Raw genomic sequence first — 25205 nt, forward strand, 5'->3', positions numbered from 1 at the left:
TAAAATAGCATCTTCACCTGAAATTCACAAAGATCACAAAGGATACTCAGATAGAACCACAACACACGCTCACGGTGACGCAGAAACACACTCCTGGTGTGTGTTTGTGTCCAGGCTTACAGCTCACAATGGCACCAGGGCAAATGTAGAACGTGGGGTCAAGCACACCCCTCTGAGGCTCACTCTCCTTCACCCCTCCTCTCCTCCAATGTTCCAATGGTTGGAATACAAAGCAGTATTTTACTTAAGAGACAGGAAACAAAGATAATAAAATAGATCACGTCAAACGAACAAAACATATAACACAAAAACTGCACAGTGTGAATAATGCAACAAAACACTTCTCTCAAGCCTGCTCTTAAATAAAAAAAACGTCTATTGACAAAAAAAGAGTGCAAGACTGGAATCCAATCGCTGACAGGTTTTTTTCTGTTTGTGATTCGTATTCTTTCATTCAGGCAAGTCTGTCCGTCTGAAAAGCAACCTCCCACGGTAGTGTGTCTATTGGGGGACAGTTCTCGAGTTCTCATGTCACAAACGCCACAGCAAAAACCAACAGCAGACACAGGAAATGTCTACTTCGTCTTCGCTCCGAACTCAAGAGAGTACTCTGAGGAGGGGGGTCCTGGGTCCTCCAGTGTCCCAGCAGCCTTTGGGGATGGCGTGAACATTGACCCCCTGAGCTCAGTTGTGTTGTCTGGGTCGTCCTTTCTTCTGGCGGGCTGCCTTGGGCTTGGGGATGTACTGGTTGTTGGCCTGGTGCTCCAGCTCCCGGCTGAAGTACTGGATGGTCTTGTTCAGGCCTTCCTCCAACGGCACCTGGCAACACAGCAACATACACATGAACACACACATTTAGACACATACACTACATGACCAAAAGTATGTGGACACCTGCTTGTCGAACATGTAATTGTATGCTGTAGCGTTAAGATTTCCCTTCACTGGAACTATGGGGCCTAGCTCGAACCATGAAAAACATCCCCAGACCATTATTCCTCCTCCACCAAACTTTACAGTTAGCACTATGTATTGGGGCAGGTAGCGTTCTCCTGGCATCCGCCAAACCCAGATTCGTCCGTCGGACTGTGAGATGGTGAAGAGTGATTCATCACTCCAGAGAACGCGTTTCCACTGCTCCAGAGTCCAATTGCGGCGAGCTTTACACCACTCCAGCCGACGCTTGGCATTGCGCATGGTGTTCTAAGGCTTGTGTGCGGCTGCTCTGCCATGGAAACCCATTTCATGAAGCTCCTGACGAACAGTTATTGTGCTGACGTTGCTTCCAGAGGCAGTTTGGACCTTGGTAGTGAGTGTTGCCACCGAGGACAGACGATTTTTACACACTACGAGCTTCAGCACTCGGCGGTCCCGTTCTGTGCGTTTGTGTGGCCTACTACTTCACGGCTGAGCCGTTGTTGCTCCTAGACGTGGGGCAGATCTAGCAGGGCAGAAATTTGACGAACTGATTTGTTGGAAAGGTAGCATCCTATGACGGTGCCACATTGAAAGTCAGTAAGGCCATTCTACTGCCAATGTTTGTCTATGGAGATATACACCTGTCAGCAACGGGTGTGGCTGAAATAGCCGAATCCACTAATTTGAAGGGGTGTCCACATACTTTTGTATATATAGTGTTTATGCACAGAAACACACACACACGGAATCACATGCACGTCCAAGCGCACGTAAAACACACACAATCATAGTAGTCTCATGGAACATCACCTGGGGTTCCCCTATATCCAACCACCACACAGTGTCAAACTATACCCCCCATAATGCACCACCCCTCCACCTCTCTGGGCAGTGTGATTTGGCAGCAATGCATTGAGTAAATGGTGAATCACTGTGGTGAGAGAGTGAGTGACAGGCTTGTTGCTCTACTGAGTGGTATTATACACTCACCGGACAGTTTATTAGGTATTCCCATCAAGTACTGGGTCAGACCCCCCTTTGCCTCCAGAACAACCTGAATTCTTCGTGGCATTCTTCAAGGATCGACGAGTTGTGCGTTCCGAGATGTCGTTCTGCACACCACTGTTGTACTGCACCGTTACTTGTCTATTTGTGGCCCACCTGTTAGCTTGTACGATTCTTGCTCATCAACGAGCTGTTTTCGCCCACAGGACTGCCGCTGACTGGATGTTTTTTGTTTGTCGCACCATTCTTGGTAAACCCTAGACACTGTTGTGCCTGAAAATACCAGCAGGGTGGATGTTTCTGAGGTACTGGAACTGACGCGCATGGCACGGTCAATAATACCACGCTCAAAGCTGCTTAGGTCACTCATTCTGCCCATTTGTTCAATTGAACAGTAACTGAATGCCTGTCTGTCTGCTTTATATACAGTGGGGGAAAAAGTATTTAGTCAGCCACCAATTGTGCAAGTTCTCCCACTTAAAAAGATGAGAGAGGCCTGTAATTTTCATCATAGGTACACGTCAACTATGACAGACAAATTGAGATTTTTTTTCTCCAGAAAATCACATTGTAGGATTTTTTATGAATTTATTTGCAAATTATGGTGGAAAATAAGTATTTGGTCACCTACAAACAAGCAAGATTTCTGGCTCTCACAGACCTGTAACTTCTTCTTTAAGAGGCTCCTCTGTCCTCCACTCGTTACCTGTATTAATGGCACCTGTTTGAACTTGTTATCAGTATAAAAGACACCTGTCCACAACCTCAAACAGTCACTCTCCCAAACTCCACTATGGCCAAGACCAAAGAGCTGTCAAAGGACACCAGAAACAAAATTGTAGACCTGCACCAGGCTGGGAAGACTGAATCTGCAATAGGTAAGCAGCTTGGTTTGAAGAAATCAACTGTGGGAGCAATTATTAGGACATGGAAGACATACAAGACCACTGATAATCTCCCTCGATCTGGGGCTCCACGCAAGATCTCACCCCGTGGGGTCAAAATGATCACAAGAACGGTGAGCAAAAATCCCAGAACCACACGGGGGGACCTAGTGAATGACCTGCAGAGAGCTGGGACCAAAGTAACAAAGCCTACCATCAGTAACACACTACGCCGCCAGGGACTCAAATCCTGCAGTGCAGACGTGTCCCCCTACTTAAGCCAGTACATGTCCAGGCCCGTCTGAAGTTTGCTAGAGTGCATTTGGATGATCCAGAAGAGGATTGGGAGAATGTCATATGGTCAGATGAAACCAAAATAGAACTTTTTGGTAAAAACTCAACTCGTCGTGTTTGGAGGACAAAGAATGCTGAGTTGCATCCAAAGAACACCATACCTACTATGAAGCATGGGGGTGGAAACATCATGCTTTGGGGCTGTTTTTCTGCAAAGGTACCAGGACGACTGATCTGTGTAAAGGAAAGAATGAATGGGGCCATGTATCGTGAGATTTTGAGTGAAAACCTCCTTCCATCAGCAAGGGCATTGAAGATGAAACGTGGCTGGGTCTTTCAGCATGACAATGATCCCAAACACACCGCCCGGGCAACAAAGGAGTGACTTCGTAAGAAGCATTTCAAGGTCCTGGAGTGGCCTAGCCAGTCTCCAGATCTCAACCCCATAGAAAATCTTTGGAGGGAGTTGAAAGTCTGTGTTGCCCAGCGACAGCCCCAAAACATCACTGCTCTAGAGGAGATCTGCATGGAGGAATGGGCCAAAATACCAGCAACAGTGTGTGAAAACCTTGTGAAGACTTACAGAAAATGTTTGACCTGTGTCATTGGCAACAAAGGGTATATAACAAAGTATTGAGAAACTTTTGTTATTGACCAAATACTTATTTTCCACCATAATTTGCAAATAAATTCATAAAAAATCCTACAATGTGATTTTCTGGATTTTTTCCCCTCATTTTGTCTGTCATAGTTGACGTGTACCTATGATGAAAATTACAGGCCTCTCTCATCTTTTTAAGTGGGAGAACTTGCACAATTGGTGGCTGACTAAATACTTTTTTTCCCCACTGTAACAAGCCACGGCCACGTAGGTGCGATCCATTTTCGTGAACGGTGTGGTGTACCTAATAAACTGTCCGGTGAGTGGCTGTATACCTCCCTCAGTTTACTGTGTTTTCATTCATGTCATCTACAATATGTTCAATGTTTAATACAATATGTACAGCCAACTCTGTATGAGCTATGACTCCCAGTAGTTCACTCCTTTGTCATACACACACACACACACACACACACACACACACACACACACACACACACACACACACCTACCTTATGGAAGATTGTTGTGTGGAGTAGTGTGATTAAATGCATTGAGAGTATGTCTGTCTAGCCGCATTGTGTATCTAGTGTGTGTGTGTGCGTGTCTAGCATTTGTGTGTGTGTGTCTAGTGTGTGTGTGTGTGTCTAGTGTGTGTGTGTGTATGTACTGACCACAGGTTCCCAGCCTAGCATCATCTTGGCTTTGCGGATGTCGGGTCGTCGTCTCTGAGGATCGTCCTGCCCCTCTGGAAGGAACTGGATCTGACTGCGGCTCACTGTGTGTGTGTGTGTGTGTGTGTGTGTGTGTGTGTGTGTGTGTGTGTGTGTGAGAAAAGAGGGAGGTAGAGAAGGGTACACTTAGGTACAGAACAGCAGCAATCTATTATATTTGTAGAGAGAGGGGAAGAAAGAATGAAAGAGAAAAAGTAAGAAAGATAAGGAGCAAGGGGATGAGGGGAAGGATAAGGAAAAGTGTTATTGCAGAGGGCTTGTCTATTGATCTGACACTCACCCACCAGACTCCTGATGAGCTCAGCAAACTCCAATATGGTGTGTTCTTCTGGGTTCCCCTACAGGCAGATTACATGAACCAGCACAGAAGATCAATTCAAACACAGGAAGATGCAAACACACACACAGAAAGATGAAAGTACACACACCCTTTCAAAAGCAATTTAGTGGAGTGCTAAACACCAACCTCCCAGTGTCAAAGCACGACAATTTGGTCGATCAGAGCACAACCCTGGTGTGTGTTTCAATAATGCACATCAGCCAGCCTCTTTCTACAAGACCTCTCCTACTACTGTCACATCTCTGACCATTCTGTCAGAGAGAACTGGCTGAATAGTTACCATTCTGTAACATCCATTACCTGACAGGTACTATAGAGAACCGGCTGAATAGCTACCAATCTGTTACATCCATTACCTGACAGGTACTATAAAGAACCGGCTGAATAGCTACCATTCTGTAACATCCATTACCTGACAGGTACTATAGAGAACCGGCTGAATAGCTACCATTCTGTTACATCCATTACCTGACAGGTACTATAGAGAACCGGCTAAATAGCTACACAGCTCACAGTTTGACTAAAAAACAGTAGTCTAATATGGTAATATATTTTTTCATTTTTACTAATCATCAGACTTGATGTATCAGTTTGTATCGACAATTCAAAATTACACACAGCCATATAGATGATACTGTTAAAATGTTTGGATTCAAGTGTAACGGACAAACTCACCAGGTTGACTGGGCTGCTGATGTTACTGTTCATCAACGACACCAGACCATCCACTAGATCACTAGATCATGAGAGAGAGAGAGAGAGAGAGAGAGAGAGAGAGAGAGAGAGAGAGAGAGAGAGAGAGAGAGAGAGAGAGAGAGAGAGAGAGAGAGAGAGAGAGAGAGAGAGAGAGAGAGAGAGAGAGAGAGAGAGAGAGAGAGAGAGAGAGAGAGAGAGAGAGAGAGAGAGAGAGAGAGTGTGTGTGTGTGTGAAGAGAGTGAGAGAGGAGAGAGAGAAGGGAGAGAGACACGTGACAGAGATTAATATCCTCAGGCTGTGGGAGTGAACACAGAGGGGCAGCAGAGAACAAATGTTACACCAACTGCCACATGGAGCTAAGATGAATACCCATACACCGTTTCAACGCTCCTGAATTTATTGGCATCGCTTCGACCACGAGGTCGGTAAAAGCTACTCTTTACCTGACTTTCCCAGATAAAAACATTCAGCCATTAGCTGTACATTCAACCATTCATATGGAAAGACTACATTATTGCCATTCTAATGATATACAGTGGGGAGAACAAGTATTTGATACACTGCCGATTTTGCAGGTTTTCCTACTTACAAAGCATGTAGAGGTCTGTAATTTTTATCATAGGTACACTTCAACTGTGAGAGACGGAATCTAAAACAAAAATCCAGAAAATCACATTGTATGATTTTTAAGTAATTAATTTGCATTTTATTGCATGACATAAGTATTTGATCACCTACCAACCAGTAAGAATTCCGGCTCTCACAGACCTGTTAGTTTTTCTTTAAGAAGTCCTCCTGTTCTCCACTCGTTACCTGTATTAACTGCACCTGTTTGAACTCGTTACCTGTATAAAAGACACCTGTCCACACACTCAATCAAACAGACTCCAACCTCTCCACAATGGCCAACACCAGAGAGCTGTGTAAGGACATCAGGGATAAAATTGTAGACCTGCACAAGGCTGGGATGGGCTACAGGACAATAGGCAAGCAGCTTGGTGAGAAGGCAACAAATGTTGGCGCAATTATTAGAAAATGGAAGAAGTTCAAGATGACGGTCAATCACCCTCGGTCTGGGGCTCCATGCAAGATCTCCCCTTGTGGGAAGGTGAGGGATCAGCCCAGAACTACACAGCAGGACCTGTTCAATGACCTGAAGAGAGCTGGGACCACAGTCTCAATGAAAACCATTAGTAACACACTACGCCGTCATGGATTAAAATCCTGCAGCGCTCGCAAGGTCCCCCTGCTCAAGCCAGCGCATGTCCAGGCCCGTCGGAAGTTTGCCAATGACCATCTGGATGATCCAGAGGAGGAATGGGAGAAGGTCATGTGGTCTGATGAGACAAAAATAGAGCTTTTTGGTCTAAACTCCACTCGCCGTGTTTGGAGGAAGAAGAAGGATGAGTACAACCCCAAGAACACCATCCCAACCTTGAAGCATGGAGGTGGAAACATCATTCTTTGGGGATGCTTTTCTGCAAAGGGGACAGGACTACTGCACCGTATTGAGGGGAGGATGGATGGGGCCATGTATCGTGAGATCTTGGCCAACAACCTCCTTCCCTCAGTAAGAGCATTGAAGATGGGTCGTGGCTGGGTCTTCCAGCATGACAACGACCCGAAACACACAGCCAGGGCAACTAAGGAGTGGCTCCGTAAGAAGCATCTCAAGGTCCTGGAGTGGCCTAGCCAGTCTCCAGACCTGAACCCAATAGAAAATCTTTGGAGGGAGCTGAAAGTCCGTATTGCCCAGCGACAGCCCCGAAACCTGAAGGATCTGGAGAAGGTCTGTATGGAGGAGTGGGCCAAAATCCCTGCTGCAGTGTGTGCAAACCTGGTCAAGACCTACAGGAAACGTATGATCTCTGTAATTGCAAACAAAGGTTTCTGTACCAAATATTAAGTTCTGCTTTTCTGATGTATCAAATACTTATGTCATGCAATAAAATGCAAATTAATTACTTAAAAATCATACAATGTGATTTTCTGGATTTTTTTGATTCCGTCTCTCACAGTTGAAGTGTACCTATGATAAAAATTACAGACCTCTACATGCTTTGTAAGTCGGAAAACCTGCAAAATCGGCAGTGTATCAAATACTTGTTCTTCCCACTGTATACTGAATACAAATATAAACACAACAATTTAAAAGATTTTACTAAGTTACAGTTCATATAAGGAAATCAGTCAATTGAAATAAATAAATTAGGCCTTAATCTATGGATTTCACATGAATGGGACTACAGATATACATCTGTTGGTCACAGATACCCTTTAAAAAAAGGTAGGGGCTTGGATCAGAAAACCAGTCAGTATCTGGTGTGACCACCATTTGACTCATGCAGCACAACACATCTCCTTCGCATAGAGTTGATCAGGCTGTTGATTGTGGCCTGTGGAATGTTGTCCCACTCCTCTTCAATGGCTGAGCGAAGGTGCTGGATATTGGCGGGAACTGGAACACACGGTTGTACACGTTGATCCAGAGCATCCCAAACGTGCTCAATGGGTGACATGTCTGGTGAGTATGCAGGCCATGGAAGAACTGGGACATTTTCAGCTTCCAGGAATTGTGTACAAATCCTTGCGACATTGGGCCGTGCATTATCATGAGGTGATGGCGGCGGATGAATGGCACGACAATGGGCCTCAGGATCTCGGCACAGTATCTCTGTGCATTGTGTTTGTTGTCCGTAGCTTATGCTTTCCCATACCCTAACCCCACTGCCACCATGGGGCACTCTGTTCACAACGTTGACATCAGCAAACCGCTCGCCCACACGACGCCATACACGTGGTCTGCGGTTGTGAGGCCAGTTGGACATACTGCCAAATTCTTAACATTCAAGTTAACATTCAATTATTTGGCAACAGCTCTGGTGGACATTCCTGCAGTCAGCATGCCAATTGCATGCTCCCTCAAAACTTGAGACATCTGTAGCATTGTGTTGTGTGACAAAACTGCACATTTTAGAGTGGCCTTTTATTGTCCCCTGCACAAGGTGCACCTGTGTAATGATCATGCTGTTTAATCAGCTTCTTGATATGCCACACCTGTCAGGTGGATGGATTATATTGGCAATGGATAAATGCTCACTAAGAGGGATGTAAACAAATTTGTGCACAAAATATGAGAGAAATAAGCTTTTTGGGCTTATTGAACATTTCTGGAATATTTTATTTCATCTTATGAAGACATGGGACTAACACTTTACAATCTCCCTCCCTCTCACCACCCCTCTCCCTGTGGAGGTGAGAGGAAGATGCTATAGAAAACCCTCACATTCCACCTCTCTGCCTTGTCCACAGCAGAGATTAGATAATGAAGAGAATAGCAGAAAGGCACAAAGAAGATAGACAGACAGGAAATACACTGTGTGAGAAAGAGTATGTTAGGAGGCGCAAAGAGACACACACACACAATTGATTGTATGAGTCATGGGTCTGGTTCCAATTTGATCCTGAGCTCATTACCCTTAACCATTTCCCTGGGACCTGGTCTGGATAGCCCCCATCTCTTTCCCTGGGACCTGGTCTGGATAGCCCCAGTCTCTTCCTCTGGGACCTGGTCTGGATAGCCCCAGTCTCTTCCCCTGGGACCTGGTCTGGATAGCCCCAGTCTCTTCCCCTGGGACCTGGTCTGGATAGCCCCAGTCTCTTTCCCTGGGACCTGGTCTGGATAGCCCCAGTCTCTTTCCCTGGGACCTGGTCTGGATAGCCCCAGTCTCTTCCCCTGGGACCTGGTCTGGATAGCCCCAGTCTCTTCCTCTGGGACCTGGTCTGGATAGCCCCAGTCTCTTCCCCTGGGACCTGGTCTGGATAGCCCCTGTCTCTTTCCCTGGGACCTGGTTAGCCCGTCTCTTTGCATGGATCATACATATTGGTTACTACAACCATTGTGACTCAGAAGAAATGCTCTCCATTACCTCACGTGTGTGTGTGTGTGGACAAGGCGTGCGTGCTGATGATCTTGAACAGACTGGTGATGACGAGGTTATTGTCACATATGAATGGATGAGACAGAAGTGGAAACCAATGCGGGGTTAACACGTCTCAGAGTAATTAAGACTCATGAGTACATTAGGCAAGGCTTGTTAAGGACCCTGGTTTGCATATGACTAGAGGATGATGATCCCTCATTTCCCCTCCCTTCCCTTACCTCCTTCTCTCCATCACTAATTTCCTTTACTCATTAGGCTACTCCCTCCCCTGCTCCAGGCGCAGCGGTTTATCATAGCGTGAGACATCGTTGTGGTGACAGAGGAGGCCTGGTGGAGCTGTGATGCCGTTTCAGCATACTGATGATTGTGTCTCTCTCTCTGTCCAGATGCAGACAGCTAATCTCTGATTATAGTGTGTGTTTGTTATTGTGTGTCCACAGGAGTCATGTGATTCTCTTTAAACTAAGCTGCTTCCCTCTTCTCCTCCCCTCAGCTCTCACGGTTCAGACAGCCTATCTAGGTCTGGGTCTGGTATCTGGGGCTTCAGTGGTCCAACAACACAGCAGTCCACTGGCTGTTATGCCAGAACAGTCACAGGATGAGCTTAGTGTACTTATTTTATTTATTTAACCTTTATTTAACCAGGCATTATCTAACCTTTATTTAACTAGGCAAGTCAGTTAAGAGCAAATTCTTATTTACAATGACGGCCTACCCCGGCCAAACCCGGACGACGCTGGGCCAATTGTGCGCCGCCCTATAGGACTCCCAATCACGGCCAGATTGTGATACAGCCTGGAATCGAACCAAGGTCTGTAGTGATGCCTCTAGCACTGAGATGCAGTACCTTAGACCGCTGCGCCACTCAGGAGCCAAAGTATGAGGGGAAGCAAGTCACAGGTTTATTACTGCACTCTATGACACACTCTCTTAATATACTAGACCCTCATTCTATTACACACTCACTCCAAAACATTAACACATTGGTGCAAGCATGTGCATGCACACACCCACACCAAAAAAATACTCACTCTTGCAGCCAACACATTGGGAAAAAAGACAGAGCTCACTACAACGGCTTTCAACCAACTTTAATGTGGACATCTTTGCCAACCACTGAGGGTTGTTTTGAATACAACTGTCTACCATTAAACCCAGAGTTATTAGCCTGGTTTGTGAAGTTTTACTGAGAGATATAAAACAGGATTGAACAGAGAAGCTAACATCACACAGATAATATACAGACAGACACGTCCATCAGAGAGATCCAACACAACACAAAGACACACAGAGGAAAGGAAGACCAAAGAACCATGCGGATGAGAAGAGTGAGTGCTTGCATGTGCGGTTCTATAAATGTCAATGTGTGGGGGGAGAGAGAGAGAGAGAGAGAGAGAGAAAGAGATAAAGGGAGAGCACACGTGTGTATTCTGCTACAGTATCGTAAAGTGTGTGTGTGTGTGTGTGTGTGTGTAAGCCCCCAAGGCCAGGTTTATATATCACAAGCGGCCAAACACAGCATGTAGAGTCTGTCAGTTAGAACACAGAGTAGGTGGGCAGGCCTTATAGCACCAAAGAGGCTTTGGGTGGAATTAGAACTCAGGGAACACAGTCTTTGTCGACGGGAGATAAAAACCCAACCAGCAACACTCTAGCTAGACAACATTTACCTTTGTCTGCTTATCTATTCCAGGGCAAGAGAAGTACTGTCTGGAAACCAGTCTCACAATACGCACACCTTGTACCCGGAGGGAGAACCAAAACCAGACCTAATGCAGCGGACATTTTAACACTCCTATTATATCTATTGTGAATTAATTTGAGGTCGTCTAAAACCATGCATCCCCTCCAGGTAGCTACACCAAACTGGACCAAACTCCACTAAATAATCTACTTTTGTCTCGTTCTCCTTCCCTACCTTTGTCTCCTCGTCTACAAGTGATATTGGGAATTAGTCATGGGGGAAACATTTATACAGTTACACATCGGGATATTATTTTTGACGATTTATCGTATCGTACCGTTTTGACAATATTGCAATATTATTTTTGCGCTAGTTGGCTGTACCTGCACCAAAACTCCAGTACCTTTCCTTCATAGCTTGTTCTCCATCTTCTTAAATAGGGAGCTAATTTGTTTTCATCACTTTTATTTCCATGACTCATGGCTCTTTTGTCCCACTGCAGCAGACGTATGCTGAACAATATGTTTGGAACATCGAGTTGCAATAAAATCACAGTATCGAATCACAATACATATAGAATCGTGAGAATCGCTATACATATCGTATCGGCACCTAAATATCGTGATAATATCGTATTGTGAGGTCCCTGGCAATTCCCAGCCCTATTGAGAATGCTCTGAGTGCCTCCAGTGTTGTTCTCACAAACAGGATTTAAAGAAGCGTCTAACATGATTAAAAAAAATCAGATTGAATCTACAGTACCAGTCAAAAGTTTGGACACACCTACTAAGGTTTTTCTTTATTTTGACTATTTTCTACATTGGAGAATAATAGTGAAGACATCAAAACTATGAAATAACACATATGGAGTCATGTAGTAACCAAAAAGGTGTTAAACAAATCAAAATATATTTTATATTTGAGATTCTTCAAAGTAGCCACCCTTTGCCTTGATGACAGCTTTGCACACTCTTGGCATTCTCTAAACCAGCTTCTTGAGGTAGTCACCTAGAATGCATTTCAATGTCTCCTGAGTGGCGCAGTGGTCTAAGGCACTGCATCGCAGTGTTAACTGTGCCACTAGAGATCCTGGTTCGAATCCAGGCTCTGTCGCAGCCGGCCGCGACCGGGAGACTCATGGGCGGCGCACAATTGGCCCAGCGTCGTCCAGGGTAGGGGAGGGAATGGCCGGCAGGGATGTAGCTCAGTTGATAGAGCATGGTGTTTGCAATGCCAGGGTTGTGGGTTCGTTTCCCACGGGGGGCCAGTATAAAAAAAATATGTCTTCACTAACTGTAAGTCGCTCTGGATAAGAGCGTCTGCTAAATGACTAAAATGTAATGTAAATGTAATTAACAGGTGTGCCTTCTTAAAAGTTAATTTGTGGAATTTCTTTCATTCTTAATGCGTTTGAGCCAATCAGTTGTGTTGTGACAAGGTAGGGGGGGGTATACAGAAGATAGCCCTATTTGGTTAAAATACCAAGTCTCTCCCTCTCTCCCTCCCATCCTGGAGGACCTGAGCCCTAGGACCATGCCTCAGGACTACCTGGCCTGATGACTCCTTGCGGTCCACCTGGTCATGCTGCTGCTCCAGTTTCCACTCTTCTGGCTGCGGCTATGGAACCCTGACCTGTTCACCGGACGTGCTACCTTGTCCCAGACCTGCTGTTTTCAACTCTCTCTCTCTACCGCACCTTCTATTTCAACCTCTAAATGCCCGGCTATGAAAAGCCAAGTGACATTTACTGCTGATGTACTGACCTATTGCAACCTCTACAACCACTGTGATTATTATTTGACCCTGCTGGTCATCTATGAACGTTTGAACATCTTGGAGAAAAATCTGGCCTTAATGGCCATGTATTGTTATAATCTCCACCCGGCACAGCCAGAAAGGGCCACCTCTCAGAGCCTGGTTCCTCTCTAGGTTTCTGCCTTTCTTGGGAATATTTCCTAGCCACCGTGCTTCTACATCTGCATTGCTTGCTGTTTGGGGTTTTAGGCTGGGTTTCTGTATAGCCCTTTGTGACATCTGCTGATGTAAAAAGGGCTTTATAAATAAAATTGGATTGATATTATGGCAAAAACAGCTCAAATAAGCAAAGAGAAACGACAGTCCATCATTACTTTAAGACATGAAGGTCAGTCAAAACCTGGAAAATGTCAAGAACTTTGAACGTTTCTTCTAGTGCAGTCGCAAAAACCATCAAGTGCTATGATAAAACTGGCTCTCATGAGGACCGCCACAGGAAAGGAAGACCCAGAGATACCTCTGCTGCAGAGGATAAGTTCATTAGAGTTTCCAGCCTCAGAAATTGCAGCCCAAATAAATGCTTCACAGAGTTCAAGTAACAGACACATCTCAACATCAACTGTTCAGAGGAGACTGCGTGAATCAGGCCTTCATGGTCGAATTGCTGCAAAGAAACCACTACTAAAGGACACCAATAATAAGAAGAGACTTGCTTGGGGCAAAGAAACCACTACTAAAGGACACCAATAATAAGAAGAGACTTGCTTGGGCCAAGAAACACGAGCAATGGACATTAGACCAGTGGAAATCTGTCCTTTAGTCTGATGAGTCCAAATGTGAGATTTTTGGTTCCAACCGCAGTGTCTTTGTGAGACGCAGAGTAGGTGAATGGATGATCTCTGCATGTGTGGGTCCCACCGTGAAGCATGGAGGAGGAAGTGTGATGGTGCTTTGCTGGTGACACTGTCTGTGATTTATTTAGAATTCAAGGCACACTTAACCAGCATGGCTACCACAGCATTCTGCAGCGATACGCCATCCCATCTGGTTTGCGCTTAGTTGGGCTATCATTTGTTTTTCAACAGGACAATGACCCAACACACCTCCAGGCTGTGTAAGGCCTATTTGACCAAGAAGGAGAGTGATGGAGTGCTGCATCAGATGACCTGGCCTCCACAATCACCCAACCTCAACCCAATTGAAATGTTTTGGGATGAGTTGGACCGCAGAGTGAAGGAAAAGCAGCCAACAAGTGCTCAACATATGTGGGAACTCCTTCAAGACTGTTGGAAAAGCATTCCAGGTGAAGCTGGTTGAGAGAATGCCAAGAGTGTGCAAAGCTGTCATTAAGGCAAAGGGTGGCTACTTTGAAGAATCTCAAATATAAAATATATTTTGATTTGTTTAACACTGTTTTGGTTACTACATGATTCCATGTGTTATTTCATAGTTTTGATGTCTTCACTATTATTCTACAATGTAGAAAATAGTCAAAATAAAGAAAAACCCTTGAATGAGTAGGTGTGTCCAAACTTTTGACTAGTACTGTATAATCACCTACATTACAAAGTGTTTAACTTACTGCTGGTGCACATTGATCTACAATCAATTTGTTAATGACTTAGAACTCAAACTCTCCTGCTATCTCTCTCAGAATGACCTTCTTGATCCAAACCAGTCAGGTTTCAAGACTTGTCATTCAACTGAGACTGCTCTTCTCTGTGTCACGGAGGCTCTCCGCACTGCTAAAGCTAACTCTCTCTCCTCTGCTCTTATCCTTCTAGACCTATCCACTGCCTTTGATACTGTGACCCATCAGATCCTCCTCTCCACCCTCTCCGAGTTGGGCATCTTCGGCGCTGCTCACTCTTGGATTGTGTCCTACCTGACAGGTCGCTCCTACCAGGTGGTGAGGCGAGAATCTGTCTCCGCACCACGTGCTCTCACCACTGGTGTCCCCCAGGGCTCAGTTCTACGCCCTCTCCTATTCTCTCTATACACCAAGTCACTTGGCTCTGTCATATCCTCACATGGTCTCTCCTATCATTGCTACGCAGACAACACACAATTCATTTTCTTCTTTCCCCCTTCTGATAACCAGGTGGCGAATCGCATCTCTGCATGTCTGGCAGACATATCAGTGTGGATGTCGGATCACCACCTCAAGCTGAACCTCGGCAAGACGGAGCTGCTCTTCCTCCCGGGGAAGGACTGCCCGCTCCATGATCTCGCCATCACGGTTGACAACTCCATTGTTTCCTCCTCCCAGAGTGCAAAGAACCTTGGCGTGACCCTGGACAACACCCTGTCATTCTCCGCTAACATCAAAGCGGTGACCCGATCCTGCAGGTTCATGCTCTACAACATTCGCAGAGTACGACCCTACCTTACACAGAAAGCGACACAGGTCCTAATCCAGGCACTTGTCATCTCCCATCTGGATTACTGCAACTCGCTGTTGGCTGGGCTCCCTGCCTGTGCCATTAAACCCCTACAACTTATCCAGAACGCTGCAGCCCGTCTGGTGTTCAACCTTCCCAAGTTCTCTCATGTCACCCCGCTCCTCCGCACACTCCGCTGGCTTCCAGTTGAAGCTCGCATCTGCTACAAAACCATGGTGCTTGCCTACGGAGCTGTGAGGGGAACGGCACCTCCTTACCTTCAGGCTCTGATCAGACCCTACACCCAAACGAGGGCACTACGTTCATCCACCTCTGGCCTGCTAGCTCCCCTACCTCTACGGAAGCACAGTTCCCGCTCAGCCCAGTCAAAGCTATTCGCTGCTCTGGCACCCCAATGGTGGAACAAGCTCCCCCACGACGCCAGGACAGCGGAGTCACTGACCACCTTCCGGAGACACTTGAAACCCTATCTCTTTAAGGAATACCTGGAATAGTATAAAGTAATCCATATCCCACTGGCTATCACAAGTTGAATGCACCAATTTGTAAGTCGCTCTGGATAAGAGCGTCTGCTAAATGACGTAAATGTTAGAAGACAAGGCTGGGCTAGCTGCAGAGACAGGGGCTAGTGGGCCTGTGTGTGCCCGTAAGCATGAGAGCGAGCGTGTCCATCTGTGCGTGTGTCTGCTTGCACATGTGTGTCTTGGCCACAGTGATTAGCAGCAGGACGTCCCTGTGGCTTGCTGCATGAGAGAAGTGCAGTGTCGTGGCCTTTGTGTTAATGCCACTGAAGTTCAACAGGCTGAGTCACTAACAACCACTATGCTCCTACTGGGAACAGGCTACAACTGTCTCCCTTCTCATCAGCCATTCATCAATATAGACCTTTTTCTCTAAAGTTCTCTCTCTCATGATCTAGTGAATGGTCTGGTGTCGTTGATGAACAGTAACATCAGCAGCCCAGTCAACCTGTCCGTTACACTTGAATCCAAACATTTTAACAGTATCATCTAATATGGCTGTGTGTAATTTTGAATTCCTCTCTCTCTCTCTCTCTCTCTCTCTCTCTCTCTCTCTCTCTCTCTCTCTCTCTCTCTCTCTCGGATTATTATCTTTATTTAGGAGCAGCCTTGTTTAAACTTATCTCTCGTATATTCTTTCCCCATTATCACACTAAAGCTTGAGAGCTTGCTGACAAAATCGTTTTTTTCTGTGTGATTGTCTCTGGAAGTTTGTACTGAGCAAAAGACCAAACTGGCAAACGAAAATAGATTTCAATGAAGAAACAAAAGATGCAAAAATTATTTGCAAAACGCTCCTGTGTTATTATTCAAAGTGTTTCCTACAGGGCAGTTGTAATTGACTGAGAAAGACTGAGGCCCTATAAATAAAGACAAAATAATAACAGAACTACAATGGTGGCATGAATTCAGATTAAACCAAAAACTGCTTCAACAGATTAATACCTTCGGGTTCATTGATGAAATACACAGAAAATGCTGTAAGGATCTGTATTGATGAGAAAATATTTTCCCACAGATCACAGTTAAACTAAGCAGGGCTACAGGGCAAGACAACATTCATGAATTACTGTAAACCCGCTCATTAGTTTACTGCACCTCTTGCATGAAAAACTGGCCTTAAAGCAGCAAGACAGTACTCAAATCTAGCAGTAGACTAGAAAAAGGAGAGACAAAGACATTGCACAAAAATAAATAAAAGAAAGAAAGTGTGCCGTGAGAAAAAGAGTGCCCATTCCACCCGCCACTTGCCACCATCATATAAAAGGTCAAAATCTCCCCCGCAATTCCCCAGTGTGCCAACTGTTCCACTGAGAAGAGATATGAGTGACATCACCTCACCCAAATTAGCTCTGTCAGGTGCTAAAGTATCGGAGTCATTGTCTCCTTCCGGCCCTCTGAGGCTGGTGTGGGTGAAATGCACCCTGGGAAGTGATGAGAGGTCTGCTGTCTTGACTTATTGCTAGACAGAGAGGAGGTGGTGATAAGGTCGTGATGAGGTCATCAATGTGGGACAGGCTCAGTAGCTGTTCCAGTGGGTGACAGATGAGCAAACATGTAATGTAGTTCTTTGGGGTATGTCTTTGAGGTCTGTGAAGCACAGTATTTGTATGATGTACACTACCGGTCAAACGTTTTAGAACACTGACTTTATTTGTACTATTTTCTACATTGTAAAATAATATTGAAGACATCAAAACTATGAAATGACACATATGGAATCATGTAGTAACCAAAAAAGTGTTAAACAAATCAAAATATATTTTATATGTGAGATTCTTCAAATAGCCACCACCCTTTGCCTTGATGACAGCTTTGCACACTGCTATAACAGCCTCCACTCTTCTGGGAAGGCTTTCCACTAGATGTTGGAACATTGTTGCGGGGACTTGCTTCCATTCAGCCACAAGAGCATTAGTGAGGTCGGGCACTGATGTTGGGCGATTAGGCCTGGCTCACATTCGGCGTTCCAATTCATCCCAAAGGTGTTCGATGGGGTTGAGGTCAGGGTTCTGTGCAGGCCAGTCAAGTTCTTCCACACCGATCTCAACAAACCATTTCTCTATGGACTTCGCTTTGTGCACGGGGGCATTGTCATGCTGAAACAGGAAAGGGCCTTCCCCAAACTGCTGCCACAAAGTTGGCAGCACAGAATCATCTAGAATGTCATTGTATGCTGCAGTGTTAAGATTTCCCTTTACTTGAACTAAGGGGCCTAGCCCGAACCATGAAAAACAGCCCAAGACCATTATTCCTCCTCCACCAAACTTTACAGTTGGCACTATGCATTGGGGCAAGTAGCGCTCTCCTGGCATCCGCCAAACCCAGATTAGTCCGTCAGACTGCCAAATGGTGAAGCATGATTCATCACTCCAGAGAAAGCATTTCCACTGCTCCAGAGTCCAATGGTGGCGAGCTTTACACTACTCCAGCCGATGCTTGGCATTGCGCATGTTGATCTTAGGCTTGTGTGCGGATGCTCGGCCATGGAAGCCCATTTCATGAAGCTCCCGACGAACAGTTATTGTGTTGACGTGGCTTCCAGACGCAGTTTGTAACTCGGTAGTGAGCGTTGCAACTGAGGACAGACGATTCAGCGGTCCCGTTCTGTGAGCTTGTGTGGCCTACCACTTCGCGGCTGAGCCGTTGTTGCACCTAGACGTTTCCACTTCACAATAACAGCACTTACAGTTGACCGGGGCAACTCTAGCAGGGCAGAAATTTGACGAACTGACTTGTTGGAAAGGTGGTATCCTATGATGGTGCCACGTTGAAAGTCACTGAGCTCTTCAGTAAGGCCATTCTATAGCCAATGTTTGTCTATGGAGATTGTATGGCTGTGTGCTTGATTTTATACACCTGTCGGCAATGGGTGTGGCTGAAATAGCCAAATCCACTAATTTGAAGGGGTGTCCACATACTTTTGTATATATAGTGTATGTCTGTGTGAAGTAAGTCTGTGAGGTATGTGTATGAGGTAGGTCTGTGAGGTAAGTCAGTCATGTGTAGTAACGGTGGGTTACAATAGCATGCTTTTCCAATTACTTTAAGGGTTACATTTTCTTCAATAACTCCTTTTGAACAATTGCTGCGTCCCTCTTTTGAAAATGTTACGGCCACTTAGTGCACATCCCGTGTTCTTTCAGAGGAATAAAATATCGACCTGTGTCTTGGCCTGTGAATGTAATTCAGCGGGTAGGGAGGGGAGGGTAGATTTGAGTTTTGGTTCGTTTTGACCAAATCCACAACATGTGCTGATTCACAGAGTATGGAAGTCATTAAGCAAAGTCTGGCTCAGTCATAGGAAATGGATGAGAGAGGAGCAAACTTAGAAGAGAGGTTACTTGAAGGTCCTGGCTCCCCCACTGTTTATGCAAGACTAATTAAAGCCATTCAGGTTCCAGGTAATGTTTGCTCGGAGGAGATAGGAGAACTTCAAATACCCATTTGCCTCTGATCTCTCCCTTTCTACAGTGCAGCATGTGTGTGTGTGTGTTGTGTTGCGAGATTATCAGATTGCACCATCCATGAAAGCAGGCCTGATTAAATTATTCACTAAAGATCATTCTCTCACACGCGCACGCACACACTGCAATCGCCAAAACCTCTTTGAAGACTGAGGATGAGGCGGTGTATGAAAAGAGAGAGATAGAGGGGTGTTAGTATTTTATCCCATCACCTTTGTAAGTAAAGCAAATATACAACTTTTTTCTCCCCCCCAAACACTTGTGGCCAGAGCTCACATAACCAGCCAGCCGCATGTCCATTGCCTCCAGATTCTTGCTAGTGTTACTATGTCGACATATCCAGACCCCTATGCCCCTCCACCCAAGGCCAAGTCTGCGTTTGAAATACCTTGAACTTAATTACTAGAAAGCATTATTAAGCCCATCAAAAGCTTGGGGAAGATTCCCGCCATGGTTATCCAACCCTTCCTCAGAGGATAGAGCATGCTTAAAGGTCTGGGCCTATAGAGCACATAGGAAAATAACACTACCACATACCGGCACAATTTTCTCCTTAGAGACAGACACTTGCATGAACACACGAACACACACACACGATAACCATATTGCTAGGACATTATTTTTTCCCTTTCCACTGAGCAACATTTTGTGTCTTACATTTTAGTAGACGCTCTTATCCAGAGACACAGTTAGTGAGTGCATACATTTTTCATACTGGCCCCCCGTGGGAATCGAACCCACAACCCTGGCGTTGCAAGCGCCATGCTCTACCAAATGAGCTACAGGAGGCCCTTCAAGAGAGAGTGACCTTTAAGCTACCCAGCGGGCTGTCTGTCTTCCGCCATTATCCACTAAATACAGAACTTGAATACACAATTCTAATCCAATCTGTCAGAGACATTCACAGAAACAGCATGCAGAGATTCAGACACCAACAAATGGAGAGCAAATTATTGCTCTGTGAAGAATGTGTGTGTGTGAAGCAGACATGCGTTCAAATACTATTTAAAATATTTCAATTACTTTAATATACATTTCGATGTAAGTATTCAGATATTTTTCATTTGTAAAGACAAGTAGATGAATATTGGAATGTACTGTATGTGGAAATACACTTGGAAAGAATTGGCATGTATTTGAAAATACTCAAATACACTGACTCAAATTCACTCCCACGCATTTAACTCAGGTACTGTATTTGAAAATACTTAAAATAGAAGGCTATTTATAGGAAATTATTTGAAAATACTTTCAAGTAGCCTTCTTCCAATGGAAATACACAGAATACATAAGTATTTAAAAAAACAAATAATCAAATACACATGAACCCAGGCATGGTGTGAAGTGTGTTCAGTCAGGCTTACCTCACATACTGGAAGGCCCTCGTCTGGGATCCGCTTCCATACACCTATAAAGAATAAGGTGAAATGAAACTTAATAAGAATCGTATTCTTATCATGTGCAGAGAAAAAGTGCTAGATGATGAATCATAGAGTCAGAGGGCGAGAGACAGTCTGTCCATCTGTCCGACTGCCCAGAAAATTATTGAGAGTGAGTGACAGTGAGTGATAGTAACACTAAAAGTGGTAGAGAGCGTGAGAGCAGACATATCGGTGCGGGGACAGTAGAGAGAGAGGAAAAGTGAGAGCGATAGAGTCAGAATGAGAGTAGTAACAGTGTTAGTAGTGGTGGACATACGGTGAGGGCCTCTCTCTGTAGAGCCTGCAGTATGAAGTTGCTGACCACTCGGCCATCGTTCATGTGCATCCGGGAGCCAAATGTGTTAAAGATGCGTGCCACCCTCACCTCCACTCCTTCCTGTGGGCACAGGGATAGGAAATAGAAGGGTGAGAAGAGAAGTAGACAAATCGTAACGTCACAGGACAAAAGAGGGGGGTTATGGTTAGTGTCATGGGGCTACCCTAATGCACTGATGAAACAACTGGATAGGTTGAGGATATTAAGTAATTAATGAGTTATTGTCATGTAATTACCATTTTACAGTACATTTCTAATACCAGGTGAAGAGCAGACCATAAAGTAAACCAATGTAACCAAATCCACTGAAAGTCAGAGTTGAGTGCAAAACTTGTGTTGCTACAGGCTCTATGACGCACAGGTTTATCTTCATCAGACTAGTCAAATAGCAAATTGATATGGTTGGAGGATTAAAACCACCAGGCACAAAATTCGTACCCTTTCTGAACCTGTTGCAGAACATTAAAAGACAGGCAAACACGATCAGATCATTACATCAGTTTAAAACATCTTAAACTCTGATGGCCTCTGGTGGCATTTTCCAAATTATGCATAATATTGTATACTACCCTCATAACATACATTTTGGTTTCAAAACTATAAATTCTACAAACACATGCTTAGTACTGTTAGAAAGGTAAGAACTGTGGGATTCTGATAAAGGACAACATGACTACTGCAGAGCCTGAGATACAACAGGCCAAAAATACCTGAAATGTACTGTTTTGGTCTAGGTTTGGAAAATATATATATTTCACCAATTACTGGAAAATAATTAAACTGATCTTTTACCTAATGGTGGCGCTCTAAAAATTAACAAATTCCCATAGGAACACAGTCATTTTAAAAGAGCAGGGTCTTAATTTTTCGTCTTACAGGAATGATAACTCCTGAGTGGTGCAGTGGTCTAAGGCACTGCATCGCAGTGCTAACTGTGCCACTAGATCCTGGTTCGAATTCAGGCTCTGTCGCAGCCGGCCGCGACCGGGAGACTCATGGGCGGCGCACAATTGGCCCAGCGTCGTCCAGCGTCGTCCAGGGTAGGGGAGGGAATGGCCGGCAGGGATGTAGCTCAGTTGATAGAGCATGGCGTTTGCAACGCCAGGGTTGTGGGTTCGATTCCCACGGGGGGCCAGTATAAAAAAAAAATGTATTCACTAACTGTAAGTCGCTCTGGATAAGAGCGTCTGCTAAATGACTAAAATGTAAATGTAAAATATACAAATGAGGAGAAAGCTGAAGTCTACCTATCCCATTGATGTAAATCTGATTCCCAGTTCGTCCACTAGATAGCTGTAGGAGATCACATGACGTCTTTTGCCCACTTCAAAATTAAAAAGGCAATCGCACATCTGAGCTATCTTAATTGCAGGTGCAGTTGAATAAGATGAGAAAATGATAACAAACCTGCACACTGCCAATTAAAAACACTCACAAAAGCTCTGACGAAGGCCTTGAGGACAATACTTAAAGCTTAATAAAGAGCAGTGATACTAGCAAGAGCAGTGTGCGGGTTTCTTATTTTTTCTCATCTTATTCAACTGTTACCATGCACCTGCAACAAAGACAGCTCAGCTGTGCGATTGCCTTTTGAATTTTGAATCCGTTTTTCACTCTGCACTCTGAAATCTTGCAAGTAAACACAAAAAGGATGTACCAAGTAGACAACGGATCCACTACGAGAGATCAAGTCACTTCCCACGCACTGTGCGAATACCCTCTCAACATGGACAACCTAGCTCCACACTCTACTGGATAACTTTGAAAGAAAGAGACCAGTTTGTTCCTGCATGGCACTACTCCAAGAGAACTGAGAATACAGAAGGAGCCTACAATAGCAAAAAATGACAAAACTTTTGTTCAGAAATGGGGTGAAATCCTCAACAAATGTTCTTTAGATTTAATGCTACTAATTGTTGAACGTGTCGAAGGAAGTAAAATAAGTTGAAGTTAAGATCAGTGAGAGGTATAAGAGGTCATACAAATAGGTTTTGTAGTGATTCCTATGTTGTTGATGTAAAGAATATACAGTGCCCTCCACAATTATTGGCACCCCTGTTTAAGATGTGGTCGAGGACTTCCAAAAATTCTCCTTTTTTTTTTAAAACAACATAGAACCCAAATGCAAAAAAAGAGAAAAATCCAACCTTTTATTGAAGTACATTACTTTGGTGTAAAAAAAAAAATCACACATTTAGAAAAAAAAAAACTTGAAATCATGTGTCCCACAATTATTGGCACCCCTGATGTTAATACTTTGTACAACCCCCTTTTGCCAACAAGACAGCACTTAATCTCCTCTTAATCATTTCACAAGATTGGAGAACACAGAGAGAGGGATCTTTGACCATTCTTCTTTGCACAATCTTTCTAGATCATCCAGTGTCCTGGGTCCTCTCTTATGCACTCTCCTCTTTAGCTCGCCCCACAGGTTTTCGATTGGGTTGAGGTCTGGGGACTGAGATGGCCATGGGAGGACCTTGAGTTTGTGACTGCTGAACCATTTTTGTGTAGATTTTGCCACGTTTTGGATCATTATCCTGCTGAAAGACCCAATGACGACCCATCTTCAGCTTTCTGGCAGAGGCCATCAGGTTTTTATTTAAAATGTCCTGGTAGTTCAAAGCGTTCATAATGCCATGCACCCTAACAAGGTTCCCAGGGCCTTTGGAAGAGAAACAGGCCCACAGCATCACAGATCCTCCACCATACTTCACGGTGGGCATGAGGTGCTTTTCGGCATACTCATCTTTTGTTTTACGCCAGACCCACTTAGAGTGTTTGTTGCCGAAAAGCTCAATCTTAGTCTCATCTGACCAAAGCACACAATCCCAGTTGAAGTCCCAGTGCCGCTTAGCAAACTCCAGACGTTTACGTTTCTCATTTGCAAGATTAGCAAACTTAGGCATGACATGCCAGCAACAATTGCTGACACTACACATCCAAGTATCTCTGACCAAATTTAGAAAGAAAAGCATTGTAATTTTGAATTCCGTAAAGTGAGTGTGGAAGAGGTGAATTTTTTGTTGTTGTCTATCAACAATGACAAGCCACCGGGGTCTGACAACTAGGATGGAAAATTACTGAGGATAATAGCGGACGATATTGCCACTCCTATTTGCCATATTTTCTATTTAAGCCTACGAGAATGTGTGTGCCCCCAGGCTTGGAGGGAAGCAAAAGTCATTCCACTACCTAAAAATAGTAAAGCCCCATTTACTGGCTCAAACAGCTGACCAATTAGCCTGTTACCAACCCTTTGTAAACTATTGGAAGAAATTGTGTTTGACCAGATACAATACTATTTTACAGTAAACAAATTGACAACAAACTTTCAGCATGCTTATCGAGATGGACATTCAACAAGCACAGCACTTACACAAATGACTGATGATTGGCTGAGAGAAATTGATGATAAAAAGATTGTGGGGGCTGTTTTGTTAGACTTCAGTGCGGCTTTTGACATTATCGATCATAGTCTGCTGCTGAAAAAACATATGTGTTATGGCTTTACTCCACCTGCTATATTGTGGATACAGAGTTAACTGTCTAACGGAACACAGAGGGTGTTCTTTAATGGAGGTAGAATAAGGTAGAATAAGGAATTCCCCAGGGCAGCTGTCTAGGCCCATTACTTTTTTCCATCTTTACTAATGACATGCCACTGGCTTTGAGTAAAGCCAGAGTGTCTATGTATGCAGATGACTCAACACTATACATGTCAGCTACTACAGCGACTGAAATCACTGCAACACTTAAAGAGTTGCAGTTAGTTTCAGAATGGGTGGCAAGGAATAAGTTAGTCCTAAATATTTCTAAAACTAAAAGCATTGTTTTTGGGACAAATCATTCACTAAACCCTAAACCTCAACAAAATCTTGTAATAAATAATGTGGAAATTGAGCAAGTTGAGGTGACTAAACTGCTTGGAGTAACCCTGGATTGTAAACTGTCATGGTCAAAACATATTGTCCATAATAAAGTGCTGCTCTACCTTCTTAACAGCACTATCAACAAGGCAGGTCCTACAGGCCCTAGTTTTGTCACACCTGGACTACTGTTCAGTCGTGTGGTCAGGTGCCACAAAAAAGGACTTAGGAAAATTGCAATTGGCTCAGAACAGGGCAGCACGGCTGGCCCTTGGATGTACACAGAGAGCTAACATTAATAATATGCATGTCAATCTCTCCTGGCTCAAAGTG

General features: G+C 44.5%; 1 protein-coding gene across 1 annotated transcript in view; it reads right to left on the minus strand.

The window, feature by feature from the left end:
- Positions 1 to 17: 17 nt before the first annotated feature.
- Positions 18 to 25205, minus strand: part of LOC121556335 (UDP-glucuronic acid decarboxylase 1-like) — a 157200-nt gene continuing 132012 nt past the window's right edge. Inside the window, exons 10-15 of the mRNA XM_041870244.2 lie at positions 20944 to 21063; positions 20610 to 20653; positions 5452 to 5512; positions 4717 to 4774; positions 4377 to 4480; positions 18 to 819 (exon numbers count right to left, since the gene is read on the minus strand). Coding sequence (XP_041726178.1) covers positions 685 to 819; positions 4377 to 4480; positions 4717 to 4774; positions 5452 to 5512; positions 20610 to 20653; positions 20944 to 21063 — 522 coding nt within the window. The 3' untranslated portion in view covers positions 18 to 684. The remainder of the gene's footprint in view (positions 820 to 4376; positions 4481 to 4716; positions 4775 to 5451; positions 5513 to 20609; positions 20654 to 20943; positions 21064 to 25205) is intronic.

Source organism: Coregonus clupeaformis, chromosome 23, assembly GCF_020615455.1.
Source record: "Coregonus clupeaformis isolate EN_2021a chromosome 23, ASM2061545v1, whole genome shotgun sequence".
Taxonomy (NCBI): Eukaryota; Metazoa; Chordata; class Actinopteri; order Salmoniformes; family Salmonidae; genus Coregonus; species Coregonus clupeaformis.